The sequence below is a fragment of the Miniopterus schreibersii genome (assembly GCF_964146895.1).
Source record: "Miniopterus schreibersii genome assembly, chromosome: 3".
Classification (NCBI taxonomy): Eukaryota; Metazoa; Chordata; class Mammalia; order Chiroptera; family Miniopteridae; genus Miniopterus; species Miniopterus schreibersii.
The window spans coordinates 27,205,564-27,230,566 of NC_138103.1; the positions used below are offsets into that span (position 1 = coordinate 27,205,564).

Consider the following 25,003-nt stretch of genomic DNA (forward strand, 5'->3'; position numbering starts at 1 on the left):
GTTTGCTTCTCTGCGCTGTGATTACCGGTTTCTCCAAATCTCTCCCCTCCCAGACTCTGGCCTCCTCCAGCGCTGGAGCTGCGTTGGCTCCTCGCTTTGACCCCAAAGCGCCCAGTTCCGAGCGCTGAGCGACGGAGCTTGCACCCAAGCTCAGGCTGGCTCGAAAGCCATTTCTGCCCGCCGCCTACCGGTGGTCCCGCGGGGGACGGCACTCGCGCATTTCCCGTGCACCGGGCCGACCCCTCCGCGGCCGCCGAGCCCCTGACATCAGCCGCGGGCAGCGCCGGGCAGAGCGCGACTACAAGTCCCGGCACGCCCCGCCGCGGCCGCGCATGCCCAGCGGGCCGGCGTTTGAGTGGCAAGTTGTTTGTTACAGTGAACACCAGCTGCTCTCCGCGCCGGGCGCCGTGCGCCGCCGCTCCGCCAGCGCTGCCGCCCTCGCCCGCCGCCCGCCGCCCGCCGCCCGCGGCCCCTTGCGGCTTGGCGGGCCTCGCCTTTGTCCGCTCGGGCCCGCCCGCCGCCGAGCTCCAGGTCCCCGGGCCGGCTGCCCGCGGCGCTCGGTGCCGGCTGGGTTTGCAGGGGGCGGGGGCCGCGGCTCGCCCCCCGCGGATGAGCCGCGGCGGAGCGCGGGCGGACGATGGAACTCCACATCCTGGAGCACCGGCTGCAAGTTGCCAGCGTCGCCAAGGAGAGTATCCCGCTGTTCACCTACGGCCTGATCAAACTTGCTTTCCTGTCCTCCAAGACCAGGTGAGTGCGCGGGGACACGGCGCCGGCCGGAGAGAGACAAAGAGGCGCACCCGGGCGGCTGTCCTCGCCGCCGCCGCTCCGAAAACAACTTCGAGCCCCGGGGAGCGCCCCCGCCCCGCCGCTCGCCTTGCTTTTGACAAAGCCACCCAACCTGCCCTCAAACGGGGTCCTTCCACCCCGACCCCCCCAGATGCACCCCCGCCGCTGTCTCCCCCCATCTCAGCCCCCTCCCTTCCAACCCCTCCCCGAGATCCGGAGGGCTGGGGAGGCTGCAGTGACGAATCCGTGAATGAATGAACGAACGAATGAATGAATGAAAAACAGGTGTGGGGACGCGGCAGTGGAAAAAACAAACTACCACCCCCCATCCCCCAGTCCCTCGGCAGGGCCGGCCCCCGTCTCCAGGGCCGCGGGGAGGGATTCTGCTGAGCGCGGCTACCCGGAGCAGAAAATCATAAAATCATTAGTGGGTGTTTTATCTCAAGGTGCTGCAAGGGTTGCTGACGGTGCAGGGGCCTGGGGGAGGGCGGGAGAGGGGCTGCTGGTGAAGGTCGCGGTGGTTCTTAATCCTTGGGGTCCGGGAAGATGGGAGGGGGGTGTTTTGCCGAACCGTGGAAGGGGGAGGAGCAGGCATGTTTATGGCTCTGCCTTGAGGCTGGGCTTGGATGCTGCATGGGGAAAAATAGTTGAAGGCCTTGGGAGGTTGAAAAAAAACAAGTTGGATTTTCCCAATACCAGGTTAGGTCTGACTTTGTGAGCCGGGTGGGTGCTTGGGTTACGGTGGGGTTTTTTGGTTTGTGGTTTTTTTTTTAAGGAGCCTGAGCCCAGTCCAGTGTGAGTGGAGCTAGCCTCTGTAACTTAAATCCCTTGTTTGCCCACCATTGTGACTGTTCAAAGGGATGAAGTTGTTGCTGGTTGGGTTTTTCAGAGGCTGAGGCGGAGGTAGTTTTCCCTCGCTTCAAAATGAATGAATAAATTACAGGTCAAGGTTAACGTTAAAATGACAGACCCCTAAGCTGCCCCCCTTGGGCACTGAGCTCAAGGGAGCTCCGGGGATGCAGGGAAATAATTCAATCCAAGCCTCTTATCTCCCTAGTAAAGTTCTTGCCTGGAAATCTCACTTTAATGTGTGTGTCTGAGCCGGGAGCTCAGTCCCGCCATTGTTTGCGAGATGGAACGAGATCTGCCAGTGGCATCTTGTTTACTTTCTTCTCCGGCTGCTCGATGGGGTATGGAGGGTTGAAATCCTTTTCTTTGCTGGGCCCTGGCTCCTTTGATTGCAAAGGTAATTATTAAACAGGTCATTTGAAAACAAAAGTCCACAGCTCAGATTCTGAATCTCCCCTTCCCTCCACCCCCCCCCTCCCAGCCCCCTTTGGCCCTTGACACTCACCAGCCTGCATCTACCTGCCCTCTGTCCCCCACCCCCTACCCTGTCTTGAGTTCCAAGGCTGGAGTAAGAGAAAGCGGCCTTGTTTTTCCAACCCTTGGCCCTCAGCCCCAGGCAGCCCCCTGGCTGATTTCTCGGCTACCATTCAAACTGGGATGATGACTCAGGCTGCCGCTGTGCGGGGCCTGGGTGCCAGGAGGAGGGGGCATTGGAGGGCTTCTTAGAAAGGCTAAACAGGGCCTTTCCCTTTGTGGAGGGACTGGCCCTCTTCCAGCCCCTCCCCAGGGTCCAGTTTGGAGGACTCGTAGGTAGGAACGTCCTGGGGGTGAGCCCCTGCTGACCTTTCTAAGCATGGAAAACCTACCCCTCAGTGGGTCCCACTTCTCCCTCTCCTGCAGGAGGTAGCTGGTCTAAAGCCCAGGTGACCGGTCAAGTCTCAAGATGACTCAGAGGTCAAAGGTCATCTCCTTGTCTCCAGGGCCTGGCTCAGAAAGGTGCCGAGTTCATTTGTCAAAGGGCTGAAAGCTGCCTCCTGGCGCTCCTGGGCAGGACACTGGCTTCAGGTGGTGACTAGCACTCTCATTGCCTGCATGACTGTGGCAAGGTCCCATTCCTTCTCTGGTTCTCACTTTGTTCGTCTATAATGAAGATAGCACCACTTGACCCACTAGTTTTCAGAGAGCTGCTCTGCGTAGCATGGAGTGATTGTGGAAATGGCGTTTTTTAGCAAGTATAAGGTATAGTGGAGTGTGGATATATTGTTTAAGCTATTCTCAATAATTGGTCATCCAGGTCGAATTTTTGGTCCTCTGATTTTTTTCATCAGTACCTATCCCCAAGTGCTGGCCCATAGTCCTGTCATTTTCCCCACCCCACCCCCAACCTACGTTCAGCCCAAACTAGTACAGCATCCTCTCCCCCCTCTTTCCCCCCCAGGGTCTCTGTGCTGCCTGTTTACAAGTTTTCAGTCACTCCCTTATAGGGTCGACTCCTTGCCATGGCATTTGAGGCTTTTCCGGATCTGGATCCAGAATCCTCCTCTTTAGCCACTTTCTGGCAAACACTCTGGTGACTCACAATTTACTTTATCCGTTCCTTCACACCTCTGTGCTTTAATACTTCCATCTCTGCCTGGAACCCCTTCCCCAGTAAATTCCTATTCAGCCCTCAAGATCTAGTGATATCACTCTGAAACTTTCCTGAAACCCCATTCCCTCCACCCCAGCAGACTTAGTCACTGCCTTCCTCTGGTGTCTACCTGGGTGGAGGTTTGGGGAGAAACATGGCACTGGTAGATACCCACTCTGTGTGGGGGTGCAGCTGGGTCCAGGACATGCTGAGATACCTTGCCCCTCCTTCTTTGAAGCCCAGAGCCTGGTAAGAGAGAATGACAGAGGTGATCGCAATACAGCAAGTAGAGTCAAGGGGTGAGGGGGTGTTGGGTGACTGCTTGAGGGCGGCAAGTAGGCTTCTTGCAGGAGGTGGCACTGGATCTTAGGACTTTAAAATAGGAATTAGGTGGGAAAGAGGATCCTGGTCCCAGACCTTTCATATACCCTGGTACAACTCTGCAAATTAGGTTTTACACCTATTTTGCAAAGTGAGGCTCAAAGGTGACTTGCTCAAGGTCACACAGTAAGTGGTAGTGCCAGGACTTGAATCTGCATCTTTCCAACTTAAGCTCAGAGGTTTGCTATTACAGGTTGCAAATGATGCCCAAATGCAGCAGTTATGTTTGGCCCTAGAGTAGCACCTGCAGGCTTTCTGTATCCCTTCTGCCCCGCCTTTGTGGGCCTTGTCTTCCAACAGGAATGTTGTTTCTCATCACCTCCCATCTAGATTTTCTACTTCCTGATGGCCCAGCTCAGATGCTCCTTCCTCTTAAACCTTTCATCACTTCTCAACTTTTGTTCATAACAGCATATTGTTTGCATGTCTTATTCTCCCACATAGATTATGAACTTCATGCCCAGGAAGCTTTTTGTGCATTTTTTTACCCCCCCACCCCAGTACCAGATATAATAGAGCCATCATTGATTTTACCATCTATCACAAACAAGTAAAGACACTGGGTTTGACAAGGTAGAGTGCCTTGCTCAAGGTCACACCACTGGAAAGAAACAGAATTGGGATTTGAACCAGGTCCTCTCACCACTGTGCTTAGCACACTGCTTTGTAGGCACTTAGTAACTGCCTGTTTGATGGATGTCCCACTCATGCACAGAGTGACCCAGATTTCAGCCAGAGTCTCTTATGAATGCCCTGGGGGTTGGGAGAAGCATGGCAGACAGAATCACACCTGGAAAAGCAAGGCCCAGTGCCCCTGCCCTGGCTCTTTGCCCCAACTCAGGGCAGCATGTGGGTATGAACAGAATAAGAGGCAGAGGCCAGCTAAGTGCACTTATTCTTGGCACAAAGTTGGATGGCAAGACCCTGGGTGAGCAAAATAAAGTCTGCTCACAGAGCTTCCTCTCTACTCTTGTGATCAACTGAGGCTCTGTAACCTGGCTAAAGACCCACTGCAGCCCAACCCACCATTCTCTCCAGCCTCATCGCTCATGGCTTCCAGTCAGACTCACCCTATGGTATCTCTAGCCTCATGCCTTTTTTTCTCTCTGCCTGGAATGTTACTCTTTCCCCTACCCCCTTTGTCCATCTGCTTATTCTTTTAGATTCCCTTTTAGCCCCACCACCTCCAGGTAGTCCTCCCTGGGTGCACAGCTGAGCTCAGACCCTTCAAGCTCTGGTATGAGGGGCTTAATCTCAAGAAGATGAAATGTGACCCACCATGGAATATCAGCAGGATGCCTTGGGCTACAAATAACAGAAAACCATTACTTAGCTGCCGTAGACAATAAGAAGTTTGAATTTTGCATGATAGGTTTATACGTCCGGCTGTTCTAGGGTTGGTGACTTAAAGGCTTGATGATGTCATCAAGGACCCAGGTCTTCCTGTCTTTCTATTTGGCCATCCTTGGCTTTACAGTGTGGCTCCCTGTCAAGGAGCAGGGGCAACTCCAGGCCTTATGGGCAGTCAGGAGAAAACCTAGTGGAGGGAAAGGGCTGTTGTCTCGAAGTGTCTCTGAGAAAACCTTTCTAGGAACACGCCCTTCTCCTGCACAGACTTCCTCATCTCACTGATCACACTGGGTCACGTGAGCATGCCTGCATGAGTCACATGCACAGGGAGTGAGACCATCATGGACCAGTCAGGATTCATCACTGCAGCTGGGGCTTGTGGCCACCCAGAAGTGGAGGCTAGTGCCATCCTTCTGGGACTCAGATTTGTTCTCTGCAACCCTGTAAGGCAAAACTGGGAACAATTAATAAGCATACAGTAAGCAACGATGACAACCCAAGTTGGCTGAATTGTCCCCCCTTTACAGATGAGGAAACTGAGGAACTTGAGTGCCCCCAGGACACACAGAAGTGGCAGAGCTGGGATTCTAACCCACCAAGTCTGTTTGTAGAACTGTCTTGATGACCGCTAGGCCAAGTCTAAAAGCACACCAGTTTGGGGAACCATCCCCAGGAGCCATTCAACAGGGATGTCACTAAGAAGCCATAGCATCGCTCCCCCCAGCAAGGAAGGGGAAGGTGGAGGGCAAGATCATTAACCTGAAATGTATTCAGGTGCAGGAAACTGAAAGTCCCCAAGGTGAGTGTGCACTAAGCACATGCCCACAGAAACACCAATCCTGCAGGTCTCCTGTCTGCCTGCCTCCAGAGCAATGCAAGTACTTAGCACCGTCAGAGCCCTCTAGGCAGCATAGTAAAGAAAGGCCTAGAGGCTAGAAAGAGAAAGGTGTATGCAGAGTGACTGACTTGTGGCCTGCCATGACCACAGCATGGGGTTGGTGCAAAGGGGTATGTTCTGTTCATGCAGAAACCCTGCAGCATGCACCTGCTATGTGCAGAGCCTAATGGGAAACAAAAAGGAACTTCTGTGCCGTGGGGGAAAAGGTGTGTTCTCTGCCAAAGCTGGAGGGTGAGAGGTCCAGTCGCCCAGATGGAGGGGACAGCTTCGGGACCTGAGTAGAGGCCATGGAGCCCAACCTCAGGGTGTCAGGGTTCACTCTGAATCCCTGACCACAGCTTGCCTTGCTCAAAGCCCTTCTTAGACCGTGCCCTGCTCCTGATTTACTTGCCTTACCTGGCATTATGAAAATTCCTTGTTCTGACTTCTGTCCTCTCTGGCTTTGTCCTATCTCTATACCACACATGCCCTATTTTTAGAGTAACTCTGGTAGTTTTTAAATATCCCAAATTCTTTGACACTGTTCCTTTCAAAAGCTAGAGCTCCCCTGCCTTTAAGTGAGGTCTGGATTACTGACTTTCTTCTAACTGGTGTAAAAGATGACAGAATCGAGGCTTCCAAGTATTCTGAGGCAAGGGCGTTGAAGGATAGCTGCTGCCTGCTGTGTGCGTGTCTGTCTGTCTATCTCTCTTTCTGTCTCTGTGTCTCTTGCGTGCGGATCCCTTGCTCTGAAGGAAGCTGGCTGCCATGTTGTGAGGACACTCAAGCAGCCCTCTGGAGAGGCCCACAGTGGAGAGGAACTGAGGCCTCCCACCCTGACAACAGATCCTCCCCGCCACCAAGCCCTTTAATGGCTGCAGCCCCAGTCAGTACCTCGACTGCCACCTCATAAGAGATCCTCAACCAGTTGAGCCACGCCCAAATTCCTAATCCCTGGGAACTATGAGAGATAAAACTTTGTTGTTTCAAGCCACTAAGTTTTCGGGTAATTTGCTATGCAATAGATAGCTAATATAGCGACTATTTTTCATCCTAGTGGGGACACTTTTCAGATAACAGGGAGCACTAAAAACAATTGCCCTGAAGAACAGGGCAAACCAGGATGTGGGATCACCCTGGCTTTGGTTCAGCCAGACAGCTCTCCCAAGTCCTTTAACCTAACACAGATTGTTCTTGGAATCAGTACAAGCATCAGCTCCTCCAGGAAGCCACCCTGGAGCTGGATGAGTGGCTTCCTGGGATCACCCATGCCTTGGGATAGAGGTTGGGAGGGTTGGTCCCCCTCTCTCTTTTCCCAGGGGCATGTCCAGGCCTCAGGACCAGTGCTCCATGGCACTGACCTCCTATAGATCAGAAGAGGCCTTTGTGAAAGACTGAATTGGTCTCTTCTGAGCCTGCACAGGGCTGGCAACTTTTTTCCTTATAACAGACCTCTGGTATGAGGAACCAGCCCTGAGTAAACCAGACAAGTCCCACCAGAGCTGGAATAGTCAGTTCTGGTTGTCCCGGCCCTGTGCTGTACCTTGGCATGGGCAGGCAGGCCCACCGAGCTCTCCAGAAGCAGTTCACCTGAACCTTTAGCCACTCAGTTTGGTGTGCATGTGTTAAATTAAAACTTCTAAAGGGAAATACTTCTAAATGCCTTATCTTTGTCTTAAATGTAATATATTGGACATACTCTGACCTCTGAGATATGTGCTTAAAAGCTTGGGTCTTATCTGTCCATGCATGTTCATAGAAGCAACATTCACAGCAGCCAGATGAATGGATAAGCAAAATGCGGTCTATACATGCCTTGGAATATTATTCAGCCTTAAAGAGGAAGGAAATTCTGACATGTGCTACAATATGGATTAACCTTGGGAACATCATGCTAAGTGAAATTAGCCGGTCATAAAAGGACAAATACTGTATGATTCCACTTAAACAAGGTACCTTCCTAGAGTGGTTAAAATCATAGAGACAGAAAGTTGTTGAGTGGTGGGTGCCAGGAGCTGGTGAGAGGAAAGAATGGGGAGTTGTTTCATGGGTATAGAGTTTCTGTTTTGCAGAATGAAAGGAGTTCTGGACATTGGTTGCACAATAGCATGACTGTATGTACTACTGAACACTTAGAAATGGTTAAGATGGCAAATTTTACATGATGTATGTTTTACGAAAATTTTTTAAAAAAAGAGGTAGGAGCCTAGTGAGTTGGGAGACCACAGGACCGTGTGATGAGTGGAGGCCAGTGAGCTAGGGCAGTGTGGTGACAGATTAAGGCCAAGGGAAAGACTCACACCCAGCAAGACAGCAGTTCTGAGCATGTTATATATTAACTCATTTAATCCTCACAACTACCCTTATCACACAGGTACAGTTACCGACCCCATTTTACGTGAGGAAACTGAGGCACTAGATAGTTCAGCACCTTACCTAAGATCACAAAAACACTGTGAAGAGTAGAGCGTGTTTTTGTTTTTTAATAACAGCTTTTTTGAGATGTAATTCACCTACATACAATTCACCCTCTTAAAAGTTTACAGTTCAGTAGCTTCTGTTACATTCAGAGAGTTGTGCAACTATCACCATTGTCTAATTCCAAAACATTTCATCACCCCAAAAGAAAGTCTACCCATTAAGTAGTCATTCCCCGTTTTCCAGCTCACCACTAGCCCCTGGCAACACTAATCTGCTTTTTGTCTCTGTGGATTTGCCTATTCTGAATATCTTGTATAAATGGAATCATACAACATGTGGTTCTTTGTGACTGACTTTTTTCACTTAGAACGTTTTCAAAGTCCATCCAAGTTGTAGCATGTATCAGTACTTCATTCCTTTTTATGACTGAATGATATTCCATCGTATGCATATGCTACCTATTGTTTATTCATCCGTTGATGGACATTTGGATCGTTTCCACATTTTGGCTGTTGTCAGTAATGCTGCTTTGCACGTCTGAGTGCGGGTGTTTGTGTGAATGTGTGTTTCATTTCTTTTGGTCACATACCTAGGAGTGGAATTGCTGGGTCATGTGATAAGTCTGTTTCTAACATTTTGAGGAACCACCAGGCTGTTTTACAAAGCATTTGTACCATTTAAAATTCCTGAAGAGTAGGGATTTGAACCCAGGGCCTCTAGCTGCAGAGCGCATGTTCTTAAAGCAACACTAGTTTTGTTTGGATAGAAGCCTGGAGGCCCTTACCGGCTGGGTGACCACAGTCTGGGCTACTGAACCTCTGGGAGACTGGATTTCTTCCTGGCAAATGGGTGGGGGTGGGGGGAGGAGAGCCTGAATAAAACACCTGGCCCACAGCAGGCTTCTCCAGTAGTCCCTAGTACAGAGGAGGCAAGGAATTGTCATGTATGAGTGGGTTCCAATGGCTCCTGGGGCCCTCAGAGGCTGCTCTTGCGTGCCTTCTATTTCTCACCCATCTTGAATAGCTGGCTGCTGGAGTGGTGGACCCTGGGAGAGTAAGTCAACACTGGGGTGGCCACACCTGGAGGCCCTGGTGAGGTGTCAGTGGGGGAGGGTGGGGTCCCTCACTGACCCCGCCTCAGCTCTGGCCACTTGATCTGAGCTGAGGCTGCCAGGAGATGAACAGCCTTGGCAGGGAGGGAGGGGCGGAACGAGGGAGGTCAGGTCAGGCCTCCTCCCTCTGCACTGGCCCCTCGCCCTGGGCAGTAGCTAGTGCTTATTTTCAGGGTAGGGTTATTTTTTCCCTCAAAGGCTGCCTCTCCACAGAAACCAGGCTGGGCCTCCTGGATGCTCACCTGGATGTTTCTCTCTACCCTCAGGGCCTCTGCACCAGGCTGCCTTTCCTTTGATCCCCTCCCCACCCCACAGTTTACTCCCCTTCTTGAGCAGGAAAGGCAGTGAGTGGAAATTTGTTCTCAAAGTTCAATCTCTTTCCTTCAGAGCTCAAAAGTCACTGGTGTACTGACTGATATGATGGATTTAGAACAAACAAAGCTTAAGCTCAGAGATCTTGATTGAGAGCCTACTGTGTGCCCAGTCACACTGGGGCTTTCTGTCATTTTACCTCCACCAGCGCTTGGTAGGAAGAAGGGATTGCCCACCCCAACAGACAGGGGGGACAGCTGCTCAGTCACTTGCCCCAAATCATGCAGCAGACACATAGCAGATTGGGGTTGAGGCCAGCTTCCCACTCCCAGCCCTTCTCCGCCTGTGGCCCACTCTGCTCACTCCCCCTGTTAACTCTAGATGGAAGATCTTATGCTGAGGGCCGTTTTCCAGGGGATGTACACATAACAGTCAAGAAAATGTGTGTCTTATCCAGAGTCTACCACTTACCAGCTGTGTGACTATAGAAAAGTTATTAGGTGCCTCAAAGGAGGCTCAGTTTGCTCCTCTTTAAAATGGACATCATAATATTGACCTCTTTGGGTCATGGTGAGGCTTAGCTGGGAAATTTTATGTCAGGGATATAAGTGTCTGGCACACAGTAAACTGGCTGTTCGTATGAATTCAGTAGATATTTATTGATGGCCAAAATGCCCTGGGCTAGATGGCAAATGTTAGCAAGTGGGTGGTGGTGGCCTCTGCCCCATAGTGCTGACAGTCTGTCCTGCTTCAGAATCCTTGGAAAGGTCGATCTGATAGTTGCTGGGTAGAATGACTAATTCAGGTTTTTATTTGACAAGGGGAGTTTTTTCAGATTTGGGGGAGCTGTGGGGACTGGCGGAGGCTGGTCCAAGGTCCTGGGAGAGGTGAGGTCTGCAGGCTGCCCGCTATAACAGCAGCTGGTCAGAACCTAGAGCTCTGGTGTCCTCCAGTTGGCCTTTTAATGGTGGGAGCTGTCTGCTCCCAGCAAGGCCTTGGAGGCTGTTCTCTGCACCCTACATTTGGAAGCTCTGCCTCACTGATTCTTGGACACCCTAGACTTGGTGTGTCCCCAATGGCGCCTCCTCCCAGACCTGCTCCTACCATCCTCTGTGTCCCCACATCCATCTGTCTCCCCCACATCCAGCCTATCTCCAAGCCCTTTGTCTAATCCTCCCTCTTGGCCCCGTGACTGATTCCCCCTGTTCCCTTTCATTCAAGCCCCTCACCTGACCCTAGGCTCTCTTTCTCAGCAGGAGGGCAGCTCAAATCCCATCTTATCCATGTGGGAACTGCACCTGCGTCTTAGGACTGCCCCAAGGATTAAATGAGATCATATAGATAAAGTGATAAAGTGATTTGATCTGTACCTGGTCTAGAGTCCAAGCACGTAGGGGCTGTGGGGCCGGGAGATGGTGGAGAATTGTAATTCCACAGTGTCCACCTGTACTGTGGGCCTCATCTTGCATCCATTTGTGCTGCAAAAATATCCCATGAAAAATCAAACCATTGGAAAATTGCTGTGTGTTAATGCCCCAAGGAGTGCTGGTTCTCAAAAGCCAGGACCCCTGAATTCTTGCATAGAAAGAAAGTTCTTGCATACCCCCACCGGCACACACGTGTCTGTCCTGTGAGGGCAGGTTTCCTCTGCACCTCGTCCCTCCTCCCAGGGACAGGCTAAGGAGGGCCCCAAGGGAGCAGCAGTTCAGGTGAGGGTGTGAACCAGGCGCCTGTCTCTCTGCATCCAGCCCTCCAAGGGCTTGTCTGTCCCTCTCAAGGGGAGTCAGGCCCACCAGTGGTGGCTGGGGAAGGCAGAGGCTGCACAGTGGAGAAGGTTCTTTCTCTCTGCTCTTTCCTTAAACCTGGTGTGGGCCCTTGGCCCTGGAGGCTTTTTTCTTCTCCACTAGTTCACAAGTGTGTCTTGACACCCACCCCATAGTGGGGGCTGATCCCTTGAGGACTCGGACCCGACCCTGGACTCACTGTAGACAGTGCAGTGGAGGACACAGCTGTCCATGGTCTTGAGCACGCTGTAGTCTGGTGAAGAGGGAAGTCCTCAAAGGCTCAGGGGAACTTGAGGTACAGGGGTGAGGCAGGGAGGGCTTCCAGAAAAGGTGGCATTGAGCCAGGCTTGAAGCATTGAGGTAGGGAAGAGACTTCCAAAAAGGAGGAACAGCATGTGCAAAAGCACAGAGGCCTGGCCCCTGTGGCCTGTGGTGTGCAGGAGCAGAGTGGGGGCTGGAGAGAGGGGCCCTTATAAGGAGAGGGGAGGCTGGCCATGGGAGCTGAAGGGCTCTGTCCAGGCTCCTGTGTAGGATCAGATCACAGTCCTAATCCCAGAGCTGAAGAAGGCTCGTGGTGAGTACGCAGCTCCTCGCCCCTTCCACCCTCAGAGGGCTTCTGAAGAGGCTCCTCACTGCTGCCTAAGATGATTACCCCAGAGGTCACCCAGCTCCCGTGTGGGCAGAGAGGACGTGGCACTACTGAGGCCCAGAGGTTTTCACCCCCTCACCAGTCACACGTACACATTCTGTCCACTCACCACCTCACAGCCTTGGGTAGGGTGTTGACCTCCTCAGCCTCGGTTTCTTCATCTGCAGAGTGGGGTGATAATGCTGACTTGGCCAGCTTCTCAGAATTGCATTTTACATCAAGTTCTGATTACTTTCTCTCTTTTTTTTCTAAAGCCACAGTATCCCTTACTTTCTCCAACTCAGTTTCAACAAATTGGACATGGCTTCAGGGATGTTGACCATAGCCAAGTGACAGTTTTAATCAAAGTGAACTATTTGGCCCAAATCCAACGGAGTATAGCTCTCCTCACGTGTGGGACAAGGCCATTCAGCCACTAGACCATCACCAAGTTGCTCTGGGCAGTTCAGAGAGGTGATGACAGGTGGAAACCAAGCAAAACAAAACAATGATGAGAAGGTTGGGTTGTGAGGGGCCGAACCGGCCTGGGGGTGTCTGTGTCAATTTTAGGCCCCAGTCCTGACTGCAGGTAACTGATGCCATGATTAGCCGGGGCCGTAGGGCCACATGACAGCTCGAGCTTGGGTTTGCAGGTATGTTGAAGCCATTGTTTGACCCCCAGGCCAGATGCCTGAGCACTTTGGAAGAAGCAGGGCCTCCTGACCCCAGTGCAGTAGTAAGCAAAGCTCTGTGCTGACTGAGCTGGCCCTGGCCCGGGGGAACCTGGGACACAGTGGTTGATACAGCCCTTCGCTGCCCAACCCAGAAGTCCGGGAAGGCACTGCCCTTCCTGGTGGAGGGTATCACACTGAACACCTGATTCTTGGCCCCTCTGGGCTGGACCAAGCCTGACATCTTTAGTTCAGCTCTTTCCATTCATGGATTTGGAACTGAGCCCAAGAAAGAAAGGACTTGCCATGGCACACAGTAGTCACAGCAATCCCCCTGGGTGCAGACAGGCCCTGGGGAGCCACACAGCTGACCAGCTCAGACCATTCCCAGGCCCAGCACCAGGGCCCTGCAGGTGGCGTTCACTAACAGTTGTGTCAGGAAGGGTGTGAAAATGGACCTGTGGTGGCTGAGATGGGGAAGGGGGTGGGGGTGGCGGGCATGCACTCGGCTCCTTCTCTCCTCACCCACCATTAGTTCTCACCATACACTGTGTCGGGCCCATCCCTGGAAAGTGCTGCCTTCTCTCTGTCCTGAGGACCCAAAATCGAGGCCCCATAGAAAGAGTCCCCTTCTGGGAACCTTCCCGATTCCTCCACCTCCCTTGTCTGTTAGGCTATTGATACTTCCTCTCCCTTTCTTCAGTTTGGGAACCATCCCATACAGCTTGTCATGAGCTTATATTCATTTCAGCCCTTTATCCATCATCTCTGCTCCTTTTACCAGTTGCTTCACAAGGGTCTCTTCTCAGTAGCCTATGACGTCTTTAAGGGTGCTATGAACTAAATAAATGTCTGTGTCCCCCGTCTCCCCCCACCCCCCCGAACTCAAATGCTGAAAAGCCCTAACCCCCAGTGGGGCTGCATTTGGAGGTCAGACCTTTAGGAGGTAATCAAGGTTAAATGAGGTCATAAGGATGGGGCCCTGATACAATAGGATTAGCTTCCTTATGAGAGCACGTCCTCTCTCTCTCTCTGCACAAAGAAGGAAGGCAAGGACGCAGCGAGAAGGCGGCCATCTGCAAGCCAGGAAGAGAGCCCTCTCTAGAAGTTCTGCTAGCACCTTGATCTACTTCCAGCCTCCAGAGCTGTGAGAAAATAAATTTCTGTTCTTTAAGCTGCCCAGCATCTGGTACTCTGTTTTGGCAGCCCTGGCTGTTGCTGCCCTCTGTCTCCCTGCCACCCCAGCCCTCCTGGGCCCCTAGCAGTTCACTGAGGACCAATGGAAAAAGCCCAGGGACTGGACTTGTTCAGACCTCTTCTTCCCACTGATGAGACTCTGAAGCCTCAGTGTTCCCATCTCAGTAATGGGAGGGTGAAAAGAGAGGCAAGTGAAGTCAGTAACCATAGGCATGATAGACATTTTCCTGCCCTTTCTTCCTGGCTCAGGGTTGAGCTTATTAAATTGCTCATTGTCAGTGCTAAACATTTTCTCCTGTGAGCTGAGCAAACAACAAGGGAACTTTTCCTGGGAAAAGCAGGATAATATGAACATCAAACTGGAGACCCCGCCTCATGCCAGCAGCTTTTCATTCACTCTTGAGGGCCTCTTGAAGTTTCCAATATCATGGACCTGAAGATGGAATTTGAGCCTGAAACAGTCTCAGTGCCAGTGGCATGAGGATGAACCACAGCTGAATGGCCAGGCGGGGTGAGTCCCGGAGCTGCAGGCCAGGGATGATACATGGGCTCTGTTTTGGGTGGGGATTGCTTGAGTGAGCGATGGGTTAGAAAGTTCTAGAACCTCGCTGTCCAAATTGGGAGCCTCTTACCACATGTGGCTCTTTAAATGTAAATGAAATATAACATTCAGTTCTTCAGCCTCATGAGCCACATGTCAATGTGCTCAATGGCTACATGTGGCTAGTGGCTGTCCACCTGGACAATGTAGCTGTAGACTATTCCCGTCATTCCTGGAAGCTCTATTGAACAGCACTGTTTTAGAAGGTCATTGGGGCTCAGTGAGAGAGAATGCCAGGGTTCATACTGGCAATGGCTGTCTTGACTTAGAGTTGGCCAGAGTGGGGTGACACCTGGCCATGTTTGCCGTTTGAGGGCAGGTGCTGGGGATACGTGCCACGGGCCTCTGTGTTGTATAGTGAGATGTGGTTGGGCCTGCACTGGCAGGGCTGGCAGGGCTGGTAGGAATTGGCTGCATTCTGAAATCCCAGCCATTCACAGACTTAGCTCTTCAACTTTATATTCAGGCACTACCACCTCCAGGATGCCTTCCCCAAACCCCAGCCCCCCAGCACTCCCAAGTTGCCCTTCTTTGTTCATTCCCTGTGTCACCCTCCCCTTATGCAAACACATCATCACATCTGCCTTCCCAGCAAGCACAGTGCTGAGCCCCTGGAACTGTGGTGGACAGGGCACTGGCTTTACAGAGCTGGAGACACAATTCTGCCATCACAGGCCACATGTCCTGACATGGGAGTGACAAGGTGTCAGCCCAAAGCCTGGGAAGGCGCAAGACATGCCCAGGGTCACCCAGCTTGCTGGGAGTCGAGGCTCACCCCCCTTCCTTAAAGCTAAAGGTTCTTCCAGGAAAGTGGCAAGGGAGACCCGACATGCTGGGCAAGGCTGAACAGGCTGCTGCCCAGGCTCTGGGCTTGGGCATTGGGGAATTCCAGGAGTCGGGCCACGGCCCAGTTAGAGGAGCGAGTTGCTAAGACTCCCAGGTTAGTTTCCAGAGCTGGCAGGTGTCATAGGTCACTTCTGTTTTATCTGGTTTACATTTGCTTAACCTACTCCTGACCTCAAAGGCTGCCCAGGGAGCTCTGAGGAGGCCCACAGGCCCTTAGCCTGCACCCCCACCTTGGTGTTCCAGGCACTGACCTCATGAATGGTCACTCTCACAGATACCTCTTGCCATTCAGGAAATTGCCCCTAAAACCCAAGACACTTGAGAACTTTGGGGGTCTGGGAAAGGAAAACAGGGTATTTGTAAGCCAGAAGTGTTTTCTTTGGCCCATCCAGTGTGTTTTTTAAAAATTATACCAACATTTCAACATAGAGATAGATCACAAAAATCTGGATTTCCATTTTTCCTTGAAAAATTGGAAGCTTTTGCAGTCTAGGACCCACATGGTAACAGCTGATCACAGAGCTGAGTGGCAGCTGCCCCCATTCCAACAGGGAGGGAACCCCCGCCCCTGGCAGCCTCAGTCCCTCCCACTCCCAGTGTCCCCCCCACACTGAGACCAGGGACCAGGCCCATTTGTCGTCATGCTTTTACCAGCCTGGTTGTCCCTACTGTTCTTTCCCAAAAGTACAAGGAAGAAAAATAGACTGAGAGGACCACACGTTTCTTGGTGCGAATGAAGAATGTCCCTGGGTGTTAAATATGGAAAGCATGTCTTACATCTGGTTCTTTCACCATAGTATTTTGCAGGCCTTTGAGCTATAACCCCTGTTCTAGACATTTCCAGGCTCTTCCTTGATTGAATCTTTCTCCCATCCTCCCTCCCACTCCCTTTTGTTTCCTGTCCCTAGGGCCCCTGCAGAAACACAACTCTGTCTTGGGGGCTCAGGCAGATACTGCTGACTGGTAAATACAGTGGCGGCTGGGCTCAGCTGCTCTTGGCGCTCCTGACCGTCCTCCTGGGCTCCCAGCTGGAGGGGCATGTGGGCTGGAGGTTGCATCAGTGCTGACATGGCCACACACCCAGCTTCAGTTTCTGGGTCCTGCATCCCAGCATCCTCTGGGGTCCCCCTATGGACCACAATGGATGGAGCCTGAGCCCAGCTTCCACCACCTGAGAGAAGATGGGGCCCAAGCAGGAGCAGAGAGGGGCAGGGAGAGATCAAACAGCAGGATCCTCCGGGAGACACAGGACCAGCCCTCCCCTACACAGCCAAAGTGAGCTGCTTAAAACATAGATCTGATGCGTTGCTCAAACACTTCAAAGCCTTTTTATTTTTAATGGATCTCAAGTGCACAGAATGTGATTCCTCTTCATCCTTGGGTTACGACATACTTACCTATCCTGCTCGCTCTTTCCCTTGGTTTATTCTTTCACTAGCGGTACCCCACCCGTGACCATGACATTGACCGTAACTGCCATTCACCCACGCTTCTCTTTTTCTTGACTTTATGAATGGTTTTGTCCCATGTATACATCTGGAAAGGATACCTACCTGTGTGTCATCTTGTGGGCTTGCTTTTTTCCACTCAACGTCACATTACAAAGTATAGAAGATACTCTACGTGGTTTTCCATGGCTGTAGATGGTTCAGCCGTGGAATATATCTCCTCCTCAAGTTAGGGGTCTCCCCTGCCTGGGCCGCTTCCTCTCGGCCGCAGCTTACACATCTCTCCCTGAGCCCTTCCCGGACATCCCGTCCAAGGGAGGCCTGCGCTGCTCCCTGTCCAGACCTCTCCTTGTTTTACCACAACAGACTGTGTGCAATATGCTTTGTGTGCTGGGTTTTGCCAGGGCCCCATCCCAGCAGGTTCCCGTCACCCTCTGAGCAGAGATTCAGCCTCAGCACAGGGAGTTGGAAAGCCTGGCCACAGGACCCACCCCGTGGAGAGGGTGGGCTCAGGCTGGCTTGGATGGGCTGAGGTGTGCAGAGCAGCTCTGTGGGGCGAGCTTGAGCTGCCTTTGTGGAGTTACAGGAATTGAGGGCATAGGGAACCAGCCAGGGGATTTTTTTCTTTTTAAAGGCCAGATTTTATTTTATTTATTTATTTATTTATTTATTTATTTATTTATTTATTTCTCCTCACCAGAGGATATTTTTTTCATTGCTTTTCAGAGAGAGTGGAAGGAGGAGAGAATGAGAGAGAGAAAGAGAGAGAGAAACATCGATGTGAGAGAGACACATCAATTGGTTGCCCTCCTGGCCAGGGCAAGCCTGCAACCAAGGTACATGCCCTTGGCCGGAATCGAACCCAGGACCCTTCAGTCTGAGCCAAACCCACCAAGGCCAGGAGATATTGTTAAGAAGGATGTTCATGGCAGCTTTATTCATAATAGCCAAAAACTCAAAACAACCAAATTCATCAAGAGAAAAGATAAATAAAAATGTTATAATACATTGTGAATAGATATATAAAATATACACATATTCATCAATAAAAGCAAGTACAGTGCATAAAATAAAATGGATTGATCTCAGAATCAATACGTGGCTCAAAGGAAGCGAGGCACAAAATCGTACACACTCCATGGTTCTGAAGCACACAGAACCTATGACAATAGAAACTGGAGCAGGGGTGACTTCTCATTGGGTGTGGGGACTTCTCAGGGGTGCCGTGAAGGGAATGTTCACTATCTTGATCTGTGGTGTTAGTTAAATGGGGGTATACATTTGTCAAAACTTGTCAGACTGTACATTTTATTATGGTAAATTATGCCAGAGCTTTAAATAAAAAGTTTTTGGGAGGGAAAAATATGATCTGGAAGAAATAATGATGCAAGCCCAGACTTGATCTTGTGAAAAGCTTGCCACACCGAAAACGGTGAGTGCCACTTAGGAGCTGCTGCCGGGCACTGGCCCAGGGAGCAGGCTGTCGCCACGCAGGTGGTCAAGTATCTTCTCATCCTGTCTTCACATCACCAGCTCTGTCCCCTCAAACTCTTGTTCTGAGGACCCTTGAGGCCCATCGTGGGGTGTGAGCCATGTGGCCACCTCCACTCAGGCCACCCAGAATGTCTGCTCGACTGTGACATGGAAAAGAACCAAGGAGGACAGAAAGAAAGGCCAGGACTTCTCCATTAGTGAAGCAGCCACCGCACGGGGCATGCACAGGTGGCAGGTGTGCAACCAGTGAGTCCCACTGACTGACCAGACCCAGGGAACCAGCACCCAGGCAAGACCCGGGCAGGCCCCAGGATGGAATGAATTGCTTTGCAAAGGAGTGAGCTCCCCCTCCCTAAGAGTATACAAATAGAGGCTGGGTCTCCATCTGTCCAGGGTTCCATTACTGAAGGTGGCAGCACACAGTGGTCTCCTGCCTTGATTCTGGGCCTCCCTGTGCCCTGCCTTCCTATCTGGGTGATTCCAGGAAGGTCCCCTTTGTGGTTTTGATGCAGAACCTGTGGTAAACTGTGCCACAAATTAAACAAACTTGCAGTTCTTTTCCCTCATTTATCTGGTTCATAAATCTGAAATCTCATAGTGGATTTGCTAGACCAGTTGACTTGGAAATGGCCCTCCCCGACTCCCCTTTCCCCTCCTGGTTTAAGGTCTGTTGTTGGTACAGGGCTCTGACTGGCAGGGGCTTGTCGCCCAGGATGCCCAAGGAGAGGCCCATGTGAGGGCCTAGCTCTGCTGGGTTAGGAATCTGAGAGTAAACAGATCGAGTTTCCAGTGTTAGCTGGCCACAGCAGTTGAAAATGAGAATGTTCTCTGAGATGACTCAGCCTCTCCGCCCCAGGGTAGGGGCAGCCCCAGGCCTTGGCTCTGCCCTGGTGGTCGGCTGCAGGCCAAACCCAAAGGGAACAGCAGTGGGTTTTTAGAGTGAGTGGTGTGCAATTACGGTCCATCCCATCAGGATGAGGGCACAAGCTGCAGTCTCTGTTTTCGGACAGGTTGCTCTCCTCAGTTTTCTTATCTGTGAAATGGGGATCAACCATTCCTTTCTCAGAGGGTGGATGTAAGAAATCAGTGCAGGACCCTTCCAGCCCAGCGTAGGCAGAGAAGTGCACGTGGGAAGCTTGGGGAGAAAGCCTGGGTCACAGTGTCTGGAACCCAGTGAGAATTGGAGGGAGCGTGTCATGTGAGGCCCCCTTGAGCACCATCTACATGGGGAGAAGAGAAATCACTACTGGAAACAGAAGAGTCAGTGTCAAAAGTTGGGAAAGGCCTTGTGGTAGATTCTAGTGTCCAGGGGAAGGCCTTGGCCAGCCATGTGGTGCCCAGCCAACAGGTCAAGGACAGGAGAGCAAGAGGGGAGAGGCTGTCAAGTTTGTCTGGCAGAGGCCATTGGTGAGCTGAGCAGGATTGGATGGAGGGTGAGGCTGGCCAGTGGCAATAGCTGGAGGGTTGGTGGTGACCAGCTGGAGGCCTGTTTGGTGGTAAAGGGGAGGGAAGAAGGCAGTGGCGTGAGGAGGAGATGGAGATGAAGGAGACTTTTTTTAGGATGGAGGAAACTTGAGCCTGTTTGTCACTAAGACGAGGAAGCCAAGTATGAGTAGTAAGGCGCCTGTGGGAATGGAGAGAGAGGAAGAAGGTTGCCTTGGTACTGTTTTTCTGAGGCCAGAGAAGGGCTAAGATGGATGAAAAAGCAGAGATGTTTTGAGGAGAGATCTCACCACTTGTCCTAAATGTTAGGAAACTGGAGGTGCAGGTTGGGATTCAGATCATGCCTGACATAGGATTGAGCAGATCCTATAGAGAGGGGAGGCGGGGGGGAGGAGCCAGGCCCTGCGGGGATTTCTGAGCTAGAGGTCATTGCTGAGGAGGACAGTGCTGGAGAGGGTTATCTAAGGATTGGGGTCAGCCAAAGGGGCCACCCAGGACACCCTGCCCCAAAGCCAGTACAGAATTGGAGAGGCCGCAGGAGATGAGAGAGGAGCTCAGGTGACCCAGGAGCCAGGGGCACTTGGAGTTACCAGGCAACAGGACAACAGCTCCACGCAGTACCCCAGCTTGGCTCCAAAGTCCTGTAATAGCAGCCCTCTAGAGACTGTCAGTTCCCGATTAATAGTGTCAGGGACTTGGGGGGGTGGCAGGGGTGACAAGGACTACAGACTGCTTTAGATTATTGTTTTCAGTGTGCTGACAAAAAGCTGTTTGCCTCCTCGGAAGGATAGGAGGTTGTGCATGTGTCCTCAGCGTAGTATGCAGAACGGGACGTGGAATAAGCTTCCAATTATGTCAGGAGAAAACCAGGGGAACTTCAGTGCCATTATCTGAAAGGAAGAAAAAAACTGGTGGTGTTGGAGCATCTGTGTAGGCCTGGTGCTTTTATCTGCAAAGATAAAAGACCTCTCCCCTGGCCCAGCGATCCCTGGGGTTATGCCCCTCTTCAAGGTCGGGGAAACTGGCTCAGGGCCATGTAAATGTCTGAAGCCACAGAGCTGATACCATCACTGGGGCTCTAACCCAAGCCCCCTGACTCCAGAGCAGTGCCTTTTGCCAAACATTAACCATAACCACAGCACCTTCAGAGGGTCAGGTAGGGGCTGGGCTGTGAGGACCAAGTTGAAGATAACGTCTGTGCAGCTGGCCACAGTCAAATTGAATGACCCAAATGGTGGGGATTGTAGCCTTGGGACCAGTCCTGCCAATTCATCCTGGGACCCTTGCCTGATTGTGGCACCTGGACCCATCAGGCCGCCACCTCTGGCGCCTCTTTTGCTGAGTTTCCTACACCTGTTTTTGACCAGCAGCCTGCCCCAGCTCCAGTTCTGTGGCTGGACCCGCCACACCCTTCTGCTGGACCCCAGGCCCATTCGCCTGCTGCCTAAACTTCTACCTGATCCAAGTGCCCAGAAAACAGTCTCTCCTTTGCCTCAGGGGACCTCAGCTCAGGTTCATGACCCTTACCCATCCAGTATCCTTGCAGGGCCCGCCTTATTCATTTAACTAATCAGTGTTAATAATGTAATCAGCTCGTGTTAAACCAGAACAGAAATAGGATCTAGACAATACTCTACATTTAACCAGAGGTCTCCCGGGTCCCCCACCCACACCCAGTGAACCTGTGTTCTTCATTCCTCTGTTTCCTTTTCATGTAGTTATATTGCAACTACATGGAGTCTTAATGGTGGTTTGTTGGTTTGGGGTTTTTTTTGGTTTTTTTTTAAACTGCTTTTAATTCTAAAAAAAGTGCCATGCTGTATTTAATATTTGGGGACTTTTCTGTCTACTATTACGTTGCTGAGATTCTTTTATATTTTGTAAGTCATTGTAAATTGTTCATTTTGACCGTTGGGTGATATTCTTCTGTCATTGTTCCCCTCCTGTTCCAGTGATGGGCGTCTGGGGTGTAGCCAGGTTTTTGTTACTGGGAACAGGCTCTTATAAATGCTCGTCTCTGTGTCCCCCATTACACACATGTAAGAAGGTGAAATCCTCACTGAGAAGAGCTGAGTCATAGGGAACATGCCTCCAGGTGCCCTGTCCTTAGAGATTGCACAGCCTAGTGGACCCGAGGCAGTCACTGCCTTAACCTAACTGAGCACCAGTGTTCCTGCCCGGAAAACACTAATTAACGATACTACACATTCACTCGGAGCCGATTGTGCACAGAGCCTGTGTTGAGTCCGGTGCTGGGCACAGGGGGCCTAGATGAGAAAGACTCAGCCCCACCTTCCAGGAGCAGTGAAGACAAACCAGAAGTGAATCATCTCAGCACCACCCTGAATATTCCCCTTTCTGGGGACAGACTGATGGGTACAAGAATGCACTGGGCTCCTCTGTCCCTCATGAGACTGGCTGTACTTCTGGTAGGGGATGGGGTGGGGGCCACAGGAATGGAGAGATGTGAAACCAGGCAGAGATCACTGAACACAGCCAAGAGCCCACAAGCAGAAGGTGTGCTCCTGTCTGCAGGGCCTGAGCACTCCGGGCAGAAGTGCTGCCAGGGACATCCAGTTCCCCCTCATTCCCAGGCCAGCTGCTCCACTCAGCTGCATCGAATGACCACACTTAAGCATTCTCGAGCACGCCCATGTATGTTCAGTACCTCCTTAAATCCTAGACTGCAGGGGAGGTATTTCCAAACCTCTTTCACAGGTAAGGAACCTGGGGCAACTTGAGGACCAGTAAGTTGTTCCAGCCTCATCTCAGGTAGGTTGTAAAGCCAAGATCCACACTCGGGCCTTTTCCTTCTTAGTCCCCACAAGGAAGAAAGGAAACCACTAGCCCTTGCCTCATATGTGCCCTTCACCTAGGTATGTGCTCACAAAGCAAGAGGCTGGCCTTTCCCAGACTATTCCTACCCTGGCATGACCCTTCCGACCCTGCCCGGCTGGCCAAGGCCCCTGGAACAGTTCTCCAGAGTCCTGTGCTTTTTAGGCCTTAGGGCAGGGCAAGGGCAGCCCCACAGCCCCAGGTTTCTTACCTGCCCCAGGTCTCCACAGAGGAAAGGACTATAGCAGTGGGGCCAGATTTAAAGGTCAGTCAATTCTGCCTATACAGAGCCCTGCCTCTGCCTGCTGACCTCCTTCCTGGTGCCTCCAACCACAGCGCTGGCCATGGAAGACAGTCGTTCCCTGCCTTGGCCTCACGTTTCTCCCCCAATTTGTTGAATATTATTTCCTGGCCACAAACGGACCCACGCCTACCACCGGCAGCCTGGTCCAAACCACCATCGGCACTTGCCAGCTCCTTGAAGAATAGTCTCCTCACTGGTCTCCCGGCCCTCACTCAGTCCTCACAGTGGCCACAAGGCACCATCCCACCCCCATTACCTCTGATGTCATTGTCTGTCATTTCCCTGCCCCCACCACTCAGCCACTCTGGCCTCTGTCGCTCCTGGCATTTGCCCACCTCAGGGCTTTGCACGGTCTCCTCGCTCTGGCCTCCCTGGGACAGCAACGTGCCCCCTCTTCCACCTCTTCCAGGTCTTATGGGGACCTTCCCTTCCATGCCCAACTTTTTTTTTTTTTTTTTTTGTAGCCAGATATACTTATCACAAATTTACCATCTTAACCATTTTTCAGTGTACACAGTGGCACTGAGTACATTCACATTGTGCGTCCATCACCACCACCCGTCTCCAGAACTTTTTCATCTTCCCAAACTGAAATTGTATCCATTAAACAATCGCTCCCGGTCTCCCCCTCCCCCAGCCCCTGGCAGCCACTTCCTGCTCCGTTTTTAAATTGTAAACCCCTGTTCTGCCAGCCCCTGCCCCACCCTGCGCTTTTTTACTTGCTCTGCAGTACACACCGTCATCTGACCCGCTATTTTATTGACCCCCCCACCACCACATATAAACTCCAATTGTCTTATTTAAGGCATGTCCCCAGCACCTGAAACAGTGTCTGACTAGTTTGTTGAATGGCTGAATGATCTAGCCTCTGCTTTCGGCTGTTGCCTGAGTCTCGGGCTTTATCCAGGCCCTACTAGTCCCTTCTGCCCTACCCAGGCAGTCCTGCCTGTGCAAGTCCCCCTAGAATTTGCAGGAGATGTTGCCCACAGTGACTCCCCTGGCCACCCGTGACATAAGCAGATTTCTTTTCTGTTTTAATGAAAAAGAACCTCCTCTTGGGGATTCCCCTTCAAATCACAGAACCAGTCAGGGCTTTCTTTCTAACTACAACCTGAAATGGTCGCCTTAGTTGTTAAAGACAGTAGAAATGAAATGTAAATAACACGAGAGACCTACTGAGGACCCAGGAGAAGCAGATGAAAACGCTGCCACTGGTTAAGAGAACAAAGGCTGACGCACACCATCATTTGGGAGGAAAAGCCCTGAACGAGTGAGGCCAGCACTCTTAGGAGGCCCAAAGCACTCCTGTCACTTGCCGTGTATAGTAAAGGGCTCCTGTGCCGCACCGCAGAAAAGCGGCAGCGGGGCCAGCGGCACAGGGCGGGTGGTCTTCGGAAGTGGGGAAGACCTCAGCCCCTCCTATCCTTGCTGTGACGTCGTGCAGAGGAGGAAGTGGCAAAACCTCCCTGGTTCCAGACTGAATGGGCTGCACTTTGCGAGAAAGACTCCTGGCTTTCCAGGATGGTGCTGAAATTCAAAACGGGCTCATGGGCATTCAGAGGCCCTATTTGAACAAAAAACCGCGAACTGTTTGTAAACAGGTGCCTGGAACGTGCTGGGAGCCTGTTCCCGGTCCTGTTTGCAGGTCTCATGTGAAGGCTGTGGGTTCATTTCAAAGCCCGGCTGGTCAGGCTGTGACTGCAAAGCTCTGGCCTTGTTCTGTGAGGAGCTGGCAGGTGACCTCAACAGGGCCTGGCTGGCACAGGACATTGCGACCCTGCAGGAAGCAGGCCCCAGCCCCACAAAGCTAGCTCCCACTTCCCAGACACCTGGGTCCTGCACGAGATTTCACATACGGGCAGCCTTTGCTGAGCCCTGACTTTGTAAGGGGTCTTTGTGGTGTCTCAGAACCAAGGAGAAGTGAGCATAGCCAGCGGGTGAATGGAGAAGGCGGGATGGATGCTGATAGGAGCTTCCACCCAGTGGCGATCTGTTCAGGCCACACCCCTGGTGCCCGGATCTGGATGGTCCC

At 51.8% G+C, this 25,003-nt stretch overlaps 1 protein-coding gene across 1 annotated transcript in view; it reads left to right on the plus strand.

The window, feature by feature from the left end:
• The first annotated feature begins 395 nt into the window (after positions 1-395).
• The window catches only part of CASTOR2 (cytosolic arginine sensor for mTORC1 subunit 2), a 47,303-nt gene continuing 22,695 nt past the window's right edge, over positions 396-25,003 (plus strand). Inside the window, exon 1 of the mRNA XM_081133152.1 lies at positions 396-750. Within this exon, the coding sequence (XP_080989278.1) occupies positions 638-750 (113 nt within the window). The 5' untranslated portion in view covers positions 396-637. The remainder of the gene's footprint in view (positions 751-25,003) is intronic.